The 16,022-nt window shown below is 50.8% G+C and overlaps 4 protein-coding genes across 4 annotated transcripts; 2 read left to right on the top strand and 2 right to left on the bottom strand.

The window, feature by feature from the left end:
- Positions 1-551: 551 nt before the first annotated feature.
- On the bottom strand, positions 552-2,325 carry N7539_002338 (translation initiation factor eIF2B subunit gamma; the record flags this gene model as incomplete). The annotated part of the gene is made up of 2 exons (XM_056931941.1): positions 552-2,083; positions 2,145-2,325. The coding sequence occupies 2 exons, from the start codon at positions 2,323-2,325 to the stop codon at positions 552-554; spliced, it is 1,713 nt and encodes a 570-aa protein (XP_056791900.1).
- A 663-nt stretch (positions 2,326-2,988) lies between these two features.
- On the top strand, positions 2,989-4,354 carry N7539_002339 (uncharacterized protein; the record flags this gene model as incomplete). Its single annotated transcript, XM_056931942.1, has 2 exons — positions 2,989-3,663; positions 3,734-4,354. The coding sequence occupies 2 exons, from the start codon at positions 2,989-2,991 to the stop codon at positions 4,352-4,354; spliced, it is 1,296 nt and encodes a 431-aa protein (XP_056791901.1).
- A 796-nt stretch (positions 4,355-5,150) lies between these two features.
- Positions 5,151-8,166, top strand: N7539_002340 (uncharacterized protein; the record flags this gene model as incomplete). Its single annotated transcript, XM_056931943.1, has 3 exons — positions 5,151-5,499; positions 5,583-5,795; positions 5,870-8,166. The coding sequence occupies 3 exons, from the start codon at positions 5,151-5,153 to the stop codon at positions 8,164-8,166; spliced, it is 2,859 nt and encodes a 952-aa protein (XP_056791902.1).
- A 6,212-nt stretch (positions 8,167-14,378) lies between these two features.
- brlA (C2H2 type transcription factor BrlA) lies at positions 14,379-15,674 on the bottom strand (the record flags this gene model as incomplete). The annotated part of the gene is made up of 1 exon (XM_056931944.1): positions 14,379-15,674. One exon carries the CDS (start codon positions 15,672-15,674, stop codon positions 14,379-14,381), a length of 1,296 nt encoding a protein of 431 aa, XP_056791903.1.
- Positions 15,675-16,022: the final 348 nt, after the last annotated feature.

Consider the following 16,022-nt stretch of genomic DNA (forward strand, 5'->3'; position numbering starts at 1 on the left):
GGAAGGCATCTCATGTGTCCATTGAGGTTGACCATGCTTGCCCGGTCTTAAGAGCTGCCGGGTTGTTGTTTTTTCCTCATCTGGGAACTTTCCATACCCCGATTCCCGTCCTTGGTCGTTCGAAGTGCCGAATGTACTGGGATGATGGGATTAAGCGAGTTACACCGCACTGTAAAAGACTTGGATCTGAATACAGGTGCACGTACAATAGCTTTATGTTTACATCCTCGACAAGATGTTCAGGCAGCAATCGGCCAATGGTGCTGTATTAACTTGGAGCGTAGAGAATGGTTGGGACTTCCAATACGAGGCCCCAATATTCGTTATGATTCATGAGTCCGCGCCGAGGACAAAAATAACAAAACAAAAGAAGAGAATATCCTTTGCAGGGCGGGGTGTCAAAGGAGACCCTCTGTACATTTATTTTCAAAGGCTTAGGACCCGAAGTCCAGATTGTCACGCACCGTATGCACGACTTTTCTCGTACTGGCTATAGAGTCTGAGATACGATCGTAACGCCCCATGCAAATTTGAGAAGCCCAGTTTTTACTTTAAAACCCCAGGCCATCCTCGCCATCAAAATCGTCAGCGCTACCCATATCTTCATCATCTTCCAGCCCCTCGAAGATCATGAACTTCTCGTTCTTGGCATCCGTCTCCTCCTCGACAAGGTAGCCATCGCCGACTTCGCAATCCTTCAGGACAGAGTCCTTGCCAATCACGGCCCGGCGACCCACGATGCAGCCGGTGAGGGTACAGGAACTGTTCACAACAGCGCCGTCCATGATGAGACATCTTTGTAGACGGGCCCCGGAACAGATCTTGACATTGGCACCGATCACGCTCTCCTTGATCACACATTTGGACTCGACGGTGGTGTTCTCACCCACCAGACAATCGGCCTTGGTGATCGTTGTCCGTTGCGCAACACCATCGGGGTTGGCAATCTTCTGAGGAAGAGCGAATGGTGAAGCGGCAGCACCAGCCTCCTCAATAGACTCGAGCTTGGCGAGTCGAAGAGATGTCGAGAGCAGAATTGCACTGCTGTCAACGCGGCGTACGAATGGCGCAGAGCCCCGCTGAACATAGGCCAGGAGCCGCGGAATTTTCAAGGGCTCCGTTTGAGTTGAAGGGGGAGCATTGGAGACCCTAGATGCAAAGGCCGTGGTTGTGGTGGATTTCCCAACGTTGATGTTTGGCCTGGAGCTTGTTGTAGACATAGCCAGAAGATCAATTTCCTCCTCTATTGACTCGCCGTCGTGGCTTGCGCTATCGGTGCTGTGGCCGGTCTCGCGATTGAAGATCTCGCTCATGCCCAACTTTTCACCAAGGCCTCGCTGCCACTCGGCTTTGGCCCAGAATCCAACAAGGTCTTCGCTCACTGACTGGAAGTGTTCCTGTCGGAGAGCCAACTCTTTGACCCAGTACGGGAAGACGTAAAGGTGGGCGTCTCGGAACGTGGTGAGCATCTTGACGCGAGGATGTGTCGTGACAAGAGAATGGCGTAGGAGCAGGCCCTTGTCATGCTCCATTTTCTCCTTGACCGTCGCCATCGGCATTGAAAGAACCACCTTCGAAAGGTTGCGCCTTAAGGCAGCAGGTCCTTCAACAGCATGTGATACAGCCGGAGATTCATCGTCATCGAGGGGCGCGATAGCCAAGAAATCCGTTCCCTCACCTTTGACGGATTCTTCACGATCTTGTGTCTGGTAAAAGACGGTCAGTCCGCCGCGGCGCCCACCCAACTCACCGCCGGGCCCAGAAGAAGTTGGTCCGTGAGCATTGCGACCTTCGACTACTGTTGATGAGCCTCCCAGTGCGCTTTGTGAAACCATCCACGCTTCCAAAAGCGACTCGCCAGAAATTTCACAGACTAAGTCGCATGGGAGAAGAAGGAAGTCGGTCTTGATGCAAGCTTGAACTTCGGGCAGTCTGAGTAGTTCCGCAGTTCCCATGTTCAAATCGAGTCCCTTCGGCGCCAAGACTGACGGGGACGGAGATGGCAGGGAAGTCAGATGAGGGTTTTGTTGCAGCGCGGCTTGTAGAGGAGCAGCAGTCGAGGGAGGAGTAATCAAGGTGATGTCTTTTATGAACAACTTATTAGTTTCGAAATGATCTCCACGCTGAGTTAATGCATGTCATACCGGTAATTCCAGACTTTTTCAGCCACGAGAGCTGGTAATAGACTAGCGGCCTGTTGGCCAGCGGAATCAATGCTTTGGGATACTCCTCATTGGTAGTGAATGTGTTTAAAGATACTCCAGGGCCGCAGAGAATGAGAGCTTGTATCCCAACACTTGGGACAACAGCTGAAGGAGAAGGCATCGCGCTAATGCCCTATTCGAGGTCTCAGGTTTGAACGAGGATCAAAAAAAAAAAGAGATGAGATGCAAGTTCGGTAGCAAAGTGAGCCCCGCCGTGCGCAGACAATAAAACCTGGGGTTATTGTCAGCGGTAGAACGTTTGATCCGATTCCACCACTTTGCTGTGTCTGATGGTTTGAGGACTTGCAGCCGCAGTTGCACACTCAGATCGGGTCAAAATCTGCCCCAAAGCTATCCACAAGTAATTCCCTCGTTGTTGATACCGTGACGAACCGCGCGGGACATTTTTTGATATTATCACGTGATGATAGTCGTGAGTCAGCTGCTGACCCGCCTCCTCCGGATTTCCAAAATTCCACTATGACCTAGCATGAGGTGCCTCAGGCTTGAGATTATCCGCGTTGATACTCCGCTCAAACAAAACAAACAGTGGAACTGGACACCCAGCCCGTCGCTCCTAACGCCGCGGTTACGACGGGGCTCTCCAGCCACATGTTTCTTGTGCTCCGAGGTCGATAAACTCACAGTCCTCCTGCATGACTCCTCTTGCGCTTTGCTTTCTGCACGTCGGCTCTTCTTCTGAAGGGGAGTGAAATGTGATAGCCGCGCCTGCGACCAAATTTCTTTAAATGTGCCATTGTCGAATTCAGCGCCCGTCATTGCAATGTCATACCCCGGGGAGGCTCGCCGCCGCGGTGGAGCCGGCAATAGCTCACGCACGGCTCTGGGTTACTGGGTCCCCTTGGCCCTCACTGTCGGAGTCGCAACATTGAGTATCGCGGCTTGGATCTGGAGCGAAAGAGATGAGGATGATGACAGCGAACGACCCTCTAACGACCGGGATGCCCCCTACGCGACCGATCCGACAGGTACAGTGCACGGCGACTATCCTCCATCATACAGGACAGAAGATCACAACAAAGAGATAGTCCCCGGTGCTGAACATGGGGAGCATCAGTATGACCCCAGCTTCATGACCCGAATGCAAGGAGCACTGCGACGAACTCCAAGCCCACAGCAGCTTTTTGACGGTGCGAGTCGAAGGGTAATGGCCGGTGTCACTGCTGCGGGCGCATACGTTGGCGGGGCTTTAACCTCGATTCGCGAAGAGAATCGTGGCGACTTTGAGGACCATACGAGATGGTCAGAAGAGGCCCAGTCTCGAGCGACGCAGCGCAACCAGCCCACGGGCGATGCGCCACTTATCAGCGGGGCTATATCAAGCCATCTACCACCGGTCGGTCAAGGCCAACCCGCGAGGAACAAGAAGAAGACGGTAGCCATCGTTGTCTCTTCTGTTACTCCTCCGGACTCGGACGCTTATGCTTCAGAGCATGCCGTACGTACTATCCTATGGATCTTACCTTGACTGCCTCTCGTACCCGCGTGTTCTAACCCTACCGCCTCAGTCTATACTTTCTCATCTCCCCGAGCATGTTGATCTCGACACCTCTCGCATCTTTGTCTTGATCTATGCCCCTGACCTCCAACATGCAATTGGACAAAGTAGTCCCTCTCGAAGAACCACCTCTCTTGCATCTTCATTCTCCAACATTGCAACCGAGGAAGCGAACTCTTCGACCGAGGCGATCGCAGATCCAAACAGTCTAGACTCGCGCCACGAAGACAGTATGGATGGCACCAACATGCTTTTCAAAACTCTGTACACGCAAGCTCAGGCGATTGTTGAAAAAGAGAGCATGATCATGCCTTTCAACACAGCTACTGGCTTTGTGCACCTTGTGCGTCACTTGTCACCGGAGCTTGTCTATGTTCAGGAGTCTTTGACAGGTGACGAGGGCACTGCTGCGCATCATATATCCGGTTGGGTGCGTCAGGTCATTGTCGTAGTCGGCGACGAAGGCGGTCGTGGAGGCCTCATTGATAGCGATGAAGAGTCTGTTCTCGCCGAGAAGGGTGAGAAGTGGTGGCAGAAGGAGGGGACTATCGGGATCGGAAAGCGCATTGACGTGGTGGATGCTCTTCGTGTAGGAGATGACTGGCGCCGCCGAGTGAAGGGTCTGGACTGATCTGCTGATCGAGGGCTCTGCTCCACAATCTCTATGATGTCTATGCCGACGTTCAAGTACCCACATCGCTTGTCCATATTGCTCGATGCACACATATAGTACTTGTCTTTCTTTCGTGCTGCTAGCGGTTTCCATTTTGCCTTTGATTAACCCCATCCAATTAAGTTTGAAAAGGCCGTATCTTTATTGACTCTTTGTAGGTGCTGTTCCAAATGAAGTCGAGGTACAAAAAGCATAAGATTACAGGGTGCAACGTCTGAAAATGTTTACATACCCAAAGACTCAAAAGCACTGTGCCATAGAGCATGGGACTTTTGCTGTTGAGTGCCAAGCGTGCAAGTAGGGCATCCAGTTTTGCGATGGTCAACTGGTGTACCATGTCGGTCCTCATACTAGTCTTAAAGCGGATGGTCATGTGACTATATCACGTCCGGTCCGCGGCACCGCATCATCACGTCGTTCTACCCAGTTGCAGCAGCAGAACGCCCACCGCGCATCCGACCCCTTAACCATTAGCCTAAGTTGCCAAATTTAATGATCGCCTTCACTCTTTCAAATTGGTCATTTCTGACTACCTAATCAATTTCTCATTCTTCAACCGGTATCGCCGCGTCTAATACCGAAACCGACTAGCCGAACTCCGCATGTCTTGCGCGCCGGTTATCTCATTCTTTCTCGGCCTCAGCAACTCGTTTCACTACTTCTCCAATACAACCACTCAATAGCCTCCTAGCTACTTGTTCGGAGCCACTTCATCGCGCCCGCTGCGCCGTTGCGCCGTTGCGCTGTTGCGCCGATGATGGCAACCGCGGTCTCGAAGCCAAGCCCCCATCCTCCGAAGATGAAGCGGCCGCCCCCGCCTTTCCCCCAGACTGGGTCAAATGGTGTCAAACCCCAGCAAGCGTTGTCCTCTTCACCAAAAATCACACAGGAACCTCTCACTCAGGGCTCTCATGTGGTGGCACAGCAAATAGTAGGAAATGATGGCCTCAATTCCCCTAGCAATGCCAATGGCGCATCAAATCCAGTCAAACCGCATGCACAACGAGGTGATGAAACCGCCTCACGAAAAACCCGTGCAACGACACGAAACTCATCTGCGCCAGACCAGACTCGGTCTCCAAGCTCGGGCGCTGGACCTTATGGTGAGAGGATTGTTCACTTGCATCCATCCCCCAGTGCCTCGTTATCATCTTGTTCACTAACCGATTTCTTCTGCCGTTTTTAGTGAAAACCACTTCATACATCTTGAAGAAATACGCGAAGAGCGCCCCTTCACTCATACTTCATCTTCACCCAACACATTTTCGATTCGATCAGCAAGATGGAAGCTTTCCCTATAACTCGGAGATGAAGGTCATCCTTGAACACATCCGCGCCGGAACGATTCCACATGAAATTATCGAGGAATTACTGCGCGGCGGTGTGAGGTTCTACGAAGGTAATCCAAACCCCTGTAGGCTGGGCTAGTATGTTTGCTCAGAAGAAACAAATCTTTGACGATTCTTTGAGTAGGATGCCTCATCGTGCGTGTGGTTGATCACAAGTCCGTTTCCGCGCAAGCGCAAAAAACATCTGTCTCGACGACCACAGAGACCAATTCTCCCTATTCTCTTCATAACTACAATGAACATATCACTCCCTCCGCCTTCGTTCCTTACCCCAAACAGACTCAGCTAAATGCTGATTCTCAATCCTCGAAATCGTCCCAAGATTCCGGCGCTGTGTCTAATCATCTTGGGCATCAAAAAGGTGATGATAAAGCTGAAGCGCCGAAAGATACGACTTCATCCAACGCGAAGGATACGTCGACAAAACCCAGGGTCTTCACCACCGTCCTTCACCCCACTCCCCGAGTCCTACAAGCGGAACTCACACTCTTTGTTACAACGCCCGACCCTCAAGCCGCTTCTCTCAACCAAAATTCGCATCTTCAATCATCTTCCACCGTTCCGCAGTCTCCCACTGTGGCACAGCCGGATCGAGGGAACCCTCAGAAACGACAGAAGACTCTTGTGGAGCCGCAAGACCTAGTTGAATGCGAGTCAATGCTCGTGAACAGTCTAGCTCCCCAACTCTACCTGGGCCTCGCAAATAACTTCGAAGAGACACAAGCTTTGTTGAAGTTCTTGCGAAGCCCACTTCATAATGACCCGCCACCTTCGCCGAAACGACGTAAGAGAACCGTGGCTGAGCTCGCTGCCGACGAAGCACTTGCCGCCGAGGAGGAACGCTTTATGCTTATCATGGATGAGCGTCTACCAAACTCTTCTAGTGCGCCTGGTGCTTCCAAGGCTACCACCGTGGACGAGACTTCCGGAGTGGCGCCATTTGAGCCTCGCTTCTCACGTTTCAAGACACTTGAAACGATTCGCATGCAACATGAGGAAAAGGCTAAGCAGGAACATGAGCTTAAGCTCAAGCAGGAAATTGCTAAGCGTCAGCAGCAGGAGCAAGAGAAGGAACGGCGTCGTGTGTTGGAGATTCAACAAGCAGAGCAGCATGCCAAAGACGAAGCTCGCAGACAGCAGCTTGCAGCCCAGCAGGCGCAGGCTCAGCTCGCGGCCCAGAACCGTCATACCATGGCTCAGCCGAATGGTGTTGCTCAAGCACAGCAGTCCTCACCCGTTGTGCGCCAACAGACGCCGCATAGCATTTCATCACCCCTCGTGGGTAGCGCCATGGCAGGCCAGGCACCTGCTATGAGCATCAGCGCTTCTCAGCAATCAGGAAGTCCTCCAAGGCCGCCATCTTCCTTGCAGCACCCTCATTCTAACATGATGAGCCACCCCATGTCCGCTTCTAGGAGTCAGCAAGGGCCTAGTAGACACTCGACACCACAGATGGCGCAGGCAACGCCGGCCATGTCACAGGCAACGCCTATCATCCGTAACGTGACTCCTACACAACGCATGAACCAAGGAAGCCCGGTAGGCACCATGGCTCAAACGCCCATGATGAATCCAAGCATGTCTCAGAATTCACTCATGAACGGTGCTCCTATGGGGCTGACTCCTCAGCAACAGCAGATGCTGTTGCAGCGACAAATCCTTGCTCAACAGCAGGGTGGCCAAATGGGCAGCATGTCTCAATTGACACCTCAGCAGCTTGCTCAATTGCAAGCCAATGCACATGCTACCCAAAACATTAAGTCAGCACAGCAACAACAACAACTCCTACAGGCGCAGCAGGCGCAGAACCAACAGCACCAAGCACAATCAAATATGCCAACTATGCCACAACATAACCATCAAGCATACCAAGCACAACTCAGGCGCGCACAGCTTGCGCAAATGCAAATGGTGAAGCAACAGGGTGGTCAGATGCAACAAGGCCAGGCAAATCAGCAGCAGCCTCAGCAGCAACAAATGCAGTTGCAGCAGCAACTACAGCAGCAGCAGCAGTCTCAGCAGCTATCTCATCAGGGTAGCCCTCAAATGACGGCGCAACAACAGCAGCAGCAGCAGCAACAGCAGATGTTGATGGCAGCTGCTCAAGCCAACGGTGGTCAAGTTCCGACCGCCCAGAATGCAAACATGGTACGGTACAATCGACTGTATCAGAATCGTCTTATGACCTTGCGACAAGAAATGAGTCAACGACTCATGGCTCAGTATGGTCCACCGAACCAGTACCCCCCGCAGCTTGCTCAACAGTATACTGCTGGGTTGGAGAAAAATGCCAAGGCATGGATTGCTGATTTGATGCGGCGCGATCGTGAAGCTTTCACACAGCAACGAGCGCAGGCACTTGCTATGCAAAATCAGCAAATGCAGCAACAGAATATGATGCACAATGGAATGGGCAATTGATTTTGAGGAACATGACAGCGATCTTTCTTGTTTAATTAGCTGATACCCTTTGAGAATGAACACTGGTGCCTTTTTCAGTTTAATTAATGTGTGATGGCATATGAGTCAGGTCGAGTAATGCTTGGGTATCTGCTACCTTGCTACACCACATGGAGAACTGCAAGTAGCGCTTATCCATCTGTCCTCGTAAGTAACGAGTAGCCCAAGGACTGGCTACGCGAGTGAGGACATGAGGGGTAGATCACGACATGAAAGTCTTGATTTTGATCATCATGGACAGTCGTAAGTGCGGCTACGGCGACGGGACCAAAGCAATCCAAACCCATGGCAGATCGCCACTCTCAAACATCCTTTACCGAGAGCTATGATGCTCCATGAGGTACCAGGCAGGTATACACAGCAAAGTGTATCCTTTACTCAGTCTGTCTCTCAGTGTAGGTACCGTACCTCACCCGTTCCACCAATTCATTCTATTCTCTAGTGATGTTGATCAGTAGTTAGCCAGTACCTAGCTATGATTCCCAACACCTCGTCTCTAGACTCAAGTCCAGTTGAAACATAGACGAACCCCTTCGTCCCAGATAGGCACTTAGCCATCCACGGTTCTCATGCGAAACGCGAATAGTGGCTCACAGTGATACTTGCGGCTGAGGGACCAGATGGTTACGCGAGAACGTCAACTATGTGGATGGGAAACTCCCAGTTTCACATGTCCTGAATGAGGCATTCTACATGTCGTTTTTTACCCTTCTTCTAACACGATGGCTGCAAACCGGCCTTAACAACTGTTCCCTTTGGACTGACAGTACCCCGATAACGCGAATAGGCTGTTCCTCCTGTCACGAGATCGCTTGTTTCTGATTTGTTTCGAACAGATTACTGTATACTCTGGTAGGGCCTGATTCGAGCATCGCTTGACCATGTCGGCAGAAGAGAGCCCTTTTGCCAAATGAAAACCGAGGTACTCAGCAAGCTTTTACTTACTGCAGAATGCTCAGTCTACTATTTAGGTCAGTACACCTGACGACGCGTCAGTTAACCCTCCAGGACGGTTAGCATTGACTCACAAATTAAGGTCTTCAGGGCCACAATGAATCCAATTGCTCCCATTCCACAGTCTAATTCTGGTGAACTGCTTTCTTGTCCATGAACCCATGTCAGCCTAATCGAGTCAAACGGCCTACGCCGGCAGATGGCGGCAGCATCTCTCTCCCGGCCCAAGGCGAGTGAGAGCGATCGCCTCTACAACTCGACTGCAACCCACCTGCACACCGTCACGCATAAGATCATGACCCAATAATGTAGAGAGCTTACCAAGAGCCTTTGTCAAGAGATAAATGATCGCCATGCAATCATTTCTCCAAATCACCCAAGCCAGCATGCACATTTTTGAAAATCTCGCCCTTTGCTGGAAGATGCATTGTCCATGAAGAGAGAGCGATGGACCTGGACAGAGATAGGAGGCGATCCAGACCGACTGGAAGTCTTCAAGGCAGTCCGACAATTGGACGGTGATCATCTCCGTTTCAATTTTGCAAATCCCTCCCATTCCAAATGTCTACCGCGACGGACGTGCTTAATGCAGCTTGGACCAGACGGCCTGAGTGCCGATGTGGGCACAAATACCGATCCCCCGACGATGTGTTTATCGAAAACGACCCAGAGTCCTTGCACGAATTGAGATCCCGATTCCTGGAAACTGGGAGCTTTGGTCTGTTCAACGGGATCGTTTCCCAGGGATGTCCGTGAAGAGAAAGAAGATAGGGAATTTTGCAGCCGATCAAGCCGCAGCGTATATCCCTGCAAGCCTCGCATGAGAGATCTTGTGGACATTTTCCCTGATGCTTCCATGATCCCAGTTTCCACAGGGCTCTAATTTGCTAGGTGCAGGAGCTGCATTCCAGTAGCTTTTGTGTTGATTCCCAATTGGTATTTTTTTTTGGCATAGAAGAATTAGCGGTCGGCATCTTGTTGCAGAGAGTTGGGATAGTATCGTCGCTCATTGAGTTGGGCGTGATGGTCCGATACAGTATTGTTGAGGTATGGAGAGTCCAGACAGCAAATTATCAATCGACTGCTACTGTAGAGCTCTCATCTCCCGGCAAGAAATGATGGAGTTTTCATTGCCCAGAAAAGGCAGTTCATTCAAAGTATTCGTGCTTTTGTCAGTCGGGTAAATCACGATTACTCAACGATTTCTGAGGGACTATCGATGGAGAAAGCTTCCACAACTTAACATGGTCCGTTTGCCCATTGCTTTGATCAAGCCATAAATTAAACACAGCCTACTGTCAGTTTGCTCCACTTAGACAACTTCACCGTTCAGTGTGTTCCCTTTTAAGGTTGACGCATCACCACGGAAATGGAAAGCAGGGAAAGCCCGAGACAGCCTCGAAAAGGGTAGATGGGCCATCCATCAATGGCCGCTCGGCGCTCGCTGCAGTCGTGACCATCCAGGAAGAACCAGCTGGAATGGTGGTAGCAGTATTTAGTAGTGACAACAATCGCCTCGATTCCCAAGGTAGTACTACAGTAGTACAGTATATCTACCAGTCCGCTGCCTCACCTCGATGTACCGTAGTGGAGTGGTCTACCTCCTCTGCATCATTTAATCGGTGTACGACACCCTGCATCACCAAGTACCCCACACGCAGGGTACTTGATAGGTACAAAACACACATGTCTGTACGCACGACGCCCACTGCACTTTCAGACTGCTCGATTTGTCACTTGGCGGTCAGTCAGCTGCAATGTTACTATTGCATTGCATTTGAATAATTCAAAAGGAAGCGAAAAGAGAAAAAAAAAAAAGCAATCTATTGTAAGTTAAGCCCATCTGCTTGAGAGTGGAGGTAGGTGGGATGAAAAGGAAATAAAGAAGGACTACGCAGCTTCGGCGCGAGGGTGTCGTTTTCGGCTTCAACTGCCGACTCTCGTGAGACGGTTGGAGATATTCTTTGGCTGGAAAATACGTCCAGGGGTGTAGGGTGTTATTGATGTGGCACATTTTGATGCAACTGGGAGTCTTCATTTTCAATTACGAAACGGGCAGAGTACTTGGTACTGTACTTGGTATTTTCGTCGCGAAATAAAATCGTATATAACTTTGACCTCAGTAATACGAAGGTATGTTGGCATCATGATGCTTCTCTCTGATTTACTAAGCCCGGTCCAGATGCGTTCCATCACACCAGGAACAGGGCAGCATTAAGCCCTCGTGTTGGAGGGAGCATAAGTAGGTTGAAAAGACCATACTGCGGCCACGGCTATCCTCCCGTGGTAAGAGACTATCAACGCCGAATCGTTAACTTTCAAACAAAAAGAATCCTGGGTCGAGCTCGTTCGTCCATGTCCATGTCGATTTCGATGTGGATTTTCGGTTACGTGGCACCATCAGTATCTTTCTTGGCCGCTCCATCTTTGTATAGCAATTGGCTATGGGGAGCTCACCAAGTCCCGACTCGTTCATGGAATGTACAACCTGTCAACGGACAACTTCAGGTTCGAGTCCCAGCTGGCTAGATCGAAAGCCACAACCGACAGCCCCGAAGAATGCACGTATGCACGAGACCCGATCGGGGGAGACGAGGGCATGCGTCTGCATGCGCATACAGCACTGAGCACACAGCATCAGGCGGAGTACAGTATGTTGGGGAGCCTCGTTCTTAATGGATGAACAAATAGTGGTACCAACGAGGATCCGAATCTATTCGAGATGAAAATAGGTGGAAATTGCAGATCTTCGCAGTAGAAAGATTCCACACTGACCAAACTAACAGAGACTTCCAAGTGCAGATGCGTCTTTCATTGTTGTGGCTCAGGTTCCATGGGTTGTTTTGTTTTTCCTCGTTTCCTTTTGTGGTGGAACGAACCCGTTACCTTCCCTACTGACGGGTATGTAGTATGTAGCTAGGTTCCAAGTAGAATGAAGAAAGACCAGGCAGTATCCGCAGAGCCGGAATGGAATACATACATCCATTCCACTTGACCGAGATCTATACACATCAGCGCAGTCTTGGTTGGAATCTGCCACCTCACTCTCAAAGTAGTCATAAATGGACAAGTACCCTTATGGTCGGGGTGCAAGATTGAGTGTTGAAAAAATTAGACATTGAGGTCCAGTGGTCGTCTTCACGGCCAGCGACATAGTTTGTTCACACTCGCGTGTGGCGTCAGGCCAGCCGGCTGACCGACTCTCTCACTTGCACTTGACCCGACACTCCCATACCTACCTATGCATGTACTTCTATTCAGATCTAGAGAGCTACAGAGTCTTTTCCCACCGATATCGACGTGTGTGTGCCGCCCTCAGTCAAGTGGCCGTTCTTCACAGCTCAATGTGGGATCTGTTTGCGAGTACCTCGAGCACCAAAGAGTAACTTGCACCTTCCGAGGTAAACAAGCCATGAGACTAGCTATCGATGGAGGAGGCGAGAGACAAACACATTCCTATACGACTGTGACCTCGACTCAGACCTGACCTTGCCGGGGCATTTCCAACCCCGAACCGAAGGGTGGACAAAAACGCATCGAGCGAAAATAGGCAAAGGCAGGTGGAGGGGAGGGGGAGGGACAAGGAGGAGGTAAGAGGTGGTAGTGGGAAGGGGAAAGAGAACGAGATTGTGATCCAATCTGTTGGGACAGAAGTATCTTGGAAGACGCATGGAAAGACCAGAAGATCTGAGATAACAAATGGGAAGAGGCGGTGGAAATGTGGAGGTGGGCTTTAGAAGCCAGGAAAATGATGCATAAGATAATACAGTCCTTCTTGGTGTATTTTTATTTTTATTTTTATTTTTTGTTGTTTACTATGGCTTTTTTGGGGTTCAGCTTTTCCCGCAACACGACCCTCACGATCAAGGTTTACGATGATATGCATGTGTATATACTGATTCGTCCGGTTTGCGAGTAGAAGAAGTGTTGCTGGTGCCTTCACATTGGTATGTGCAAGTCTGGTCTAGACCTCCAGCTTAGGCTGAACATGATGAATTTGCAGAGAAGGACTCCAGGTGAAGGGTGGTGATTTTCAGAAGCTCGCTCTCAATCTCGAACATATATTCGCGGAGAAGAGGACAAGACCAAATAAATTAGAATGCCAAAAACAAAGCCAGATTCACTACAAGGGCAAAAATGGGCTCTCTTCAAAAGCCCCCCAAAAAATGGAAATAACAAACCATGTGGAGTCCTCTAGCTTCACTGATGAAATCCACCCGTCCCGGTAGACGGTGTGTGTGTGTGTGTGTGTGTGTTGTGAAATGGGGCCTGCGATTTGTGATCTGTAAGATTCAGAATCGGGAGAACGTCAGGAACCGTGGAACCCGTAGACTCGGATCGAGTGAAATGCGATAGACCATTTGTGGCGGACGCGCAACGGGTGATAGCTCTCAGAGTTGTTGAAAGAGGACTAATTAGATTACAACCTCGGAAGCTTCGAGGGAAATCATGGTAGAGACTAAAAGCAAGCTAGGTGAGAGTAGATGGAGACACTGGAGGTGGAGGAAGAGGTCCGATCAGCAACGATGTGGAAAAGTACCAAAATATGACGTTTATACTAGGTCATGAATGAGTTCCTGGCAGAAATCACAAAGATACGATGGGGGACGAGGTCACAGTGCACAAACTTTCTGATTTTTGGAATATTGTTATTGGGGGCAGGAGAGCTTGATAGACAGGAACAGCAGAGAGGATGACAAAACAGACACGATGATTCTTTGATTGTACAAAATCGCCAAGACTCTCCACATGGATTAATAATGTGAGCGATCAACGCAACGACACAGAAGTGATAAGAACGCCTTTCAAGCCAAAGCCAAAATTCCACCCATGGGCCATTTTTGCGCCCGAACAAATTATGCAATAGAAGGGAAGTATAGTAGGGGTTATGAAAAAGAGGCAATGAAGGTAATATAAAGGGAGAACAGGGGCATCAGATCTGGTGGGGCGGAACAATAGGTGATAACTCAAGGTCAAGGTCCTGTGAGGTGGGTGACGAAAGAGCCCACCCGAGGGTATCAATAGAGAGACGAATGTGATGGTGATGAGATCCAAGGCCGGTCCTTCAAGGTATAAGATGGTTCTGGGACTGAGAGGCACCGTCAGACGTGTGCGTGGGTGTAAGAGAGGGAAGGCAGTCGTTTACATGTAAATTTTGGGCGAAGGTCATGGGAGCGGCGGAGGCTGCGACGGGAGACAGGAGCAAAAGTCGGTCTTGTCTAGTCCTCCCATCCATCGACACTCAAGTCACAGTCAGGGAGTTCCTCGAGCTTGGAACCGTAGATAGGGCGACCGTCCGGTGTCAGCTGTCCACGGAACTCGGGATCATAATCAGGACTGGTCTCGTCAAGGGTAGCGACATAACGATTGCGACCGCCTCGCTTGCTGTGGGTCTTTGTATAATGCGCGTTGAGATTGTCGCTGCGTGAGAATGCTCGGTGACATCCAGGGACCCAGCACACATGGGGCTTCTCCTTCGAATGGCTCTTCATGTGGCGCTTGAGGTGTTCCTGACGCTTGAAACGACCCTTGCAGCCGGGCTCCTTGCACTTGAACTGCACCTGCTTGATGATCGGTGGCAATTTCTCGAGGCTAAGATGCGAACGCAGTAATTGTTTCTTGGACGGCTTGCGCGAGGGCTGTCGATGGGTGCATACCATATGTCCATCGCGATACACAGGCGAGACGGGATACTCCTCCGAGTAGTCGTGATGCGCGGACAGACGACTTTGAGGGGTGTCGCTTCGAGGCGTCCCTAATGACAGGGATCTCACTGGGGTGGAAGGAGTGTGTTGCTTGAACGTCTGTAAGCTGGCGGGAAAGTCGGAATAATTAGACGAAGGAGGAGTGACAGGGCCCGCGCCGGGGAACGCCTGTTGGGGAGTGATGGTCTGAGGAGCCAAAGACTCGGGAGCAGTCATCCATGGCAGCATGTTGGACATGGACGCAGAATTAGGCAGACGATCATGGTGACTGAACATGGGCCGAGACAAGCATGGGTTGGAGGCCGACTCTGGAAGATACGCAGACTGCGCATGCGGGCGATAGTAGTGGTTGCGGCCCATAGTGTGATGATACTGGGGCATCGGCGCTTGGTAAGGGAATGAAGGCTGCTCGAAGGTCTTGGGAATCGAGTCATGCGGAATCCACAGCTGGTCATTGATGTCGTCGTACCCAGACAGGTACTCGGAAGAGATTGGCAACTGCTCCTGGCGGTCCATGGTGCTGACTTGCATGCCCATCGGATCCGCCGACGGGAAATCAGTGATGCGGAATGCATTTCGCAGCGGGGTCGCTGATGTGCGGCGCTCCATAGGTAAACTGTGGTAGTGGCCACCGTCGTGCCAGCCGGGAGAAGCCAATGATCCGTGGCTGTATAAACTGGTCGGCGTCGGTGTCGGTGACTCCAACGGCGAGAAGCTCGAGGTCATCGAGGGACAATCAACTGGTCCCAGTGAGTGGCAGTCCACCTCCACAGTCAAGCGGTCCGAGATTTGCTGACCTTGGGATCTCATGTCGTCGATTTCCTCAAGTTTAATCTCTCGAGGGGCGTGATGATCAATGATAGTATCACCTGTGGCCCAATGGAAGGGGCTGATATTTAGTGCACTGAAGTGGCGAGAGAAGACGCAAGGTGTATAGAAAAGAAAAGATCAATCAAGGAAAGTATTGATGAGACAAGGAAAAGGGTGGACGAGTGAAGAGACAGGAGAAGGATTGCACAAGAGCAACAGGCAGTAAGAGAGTGAAGGCTGTTGGCACTTTACACCTCTGGAAGAGGGTCGACAAGGAAGCACGAGGGCGGACGGAAGGAATGAATGAGAGAAGCTCGAGGCACGAGGGAGTGGTACTCGCAGCGAAGC

Source organism: Penicillium diatomitis (assembly GCF_028827545.1).
Source record: "Penicillium diatomitis strain IBT 30728 chromosome Unknown utg000003l_segment0_segment0, whole genome shotgun sequence".
Lineage (NCBI taxonomy): Eukaryota > Fungi > Ascomycota > Eurotiomycetes > Eurotiales > Aspergillaceae > Penicillium > Penicillium diatomitis.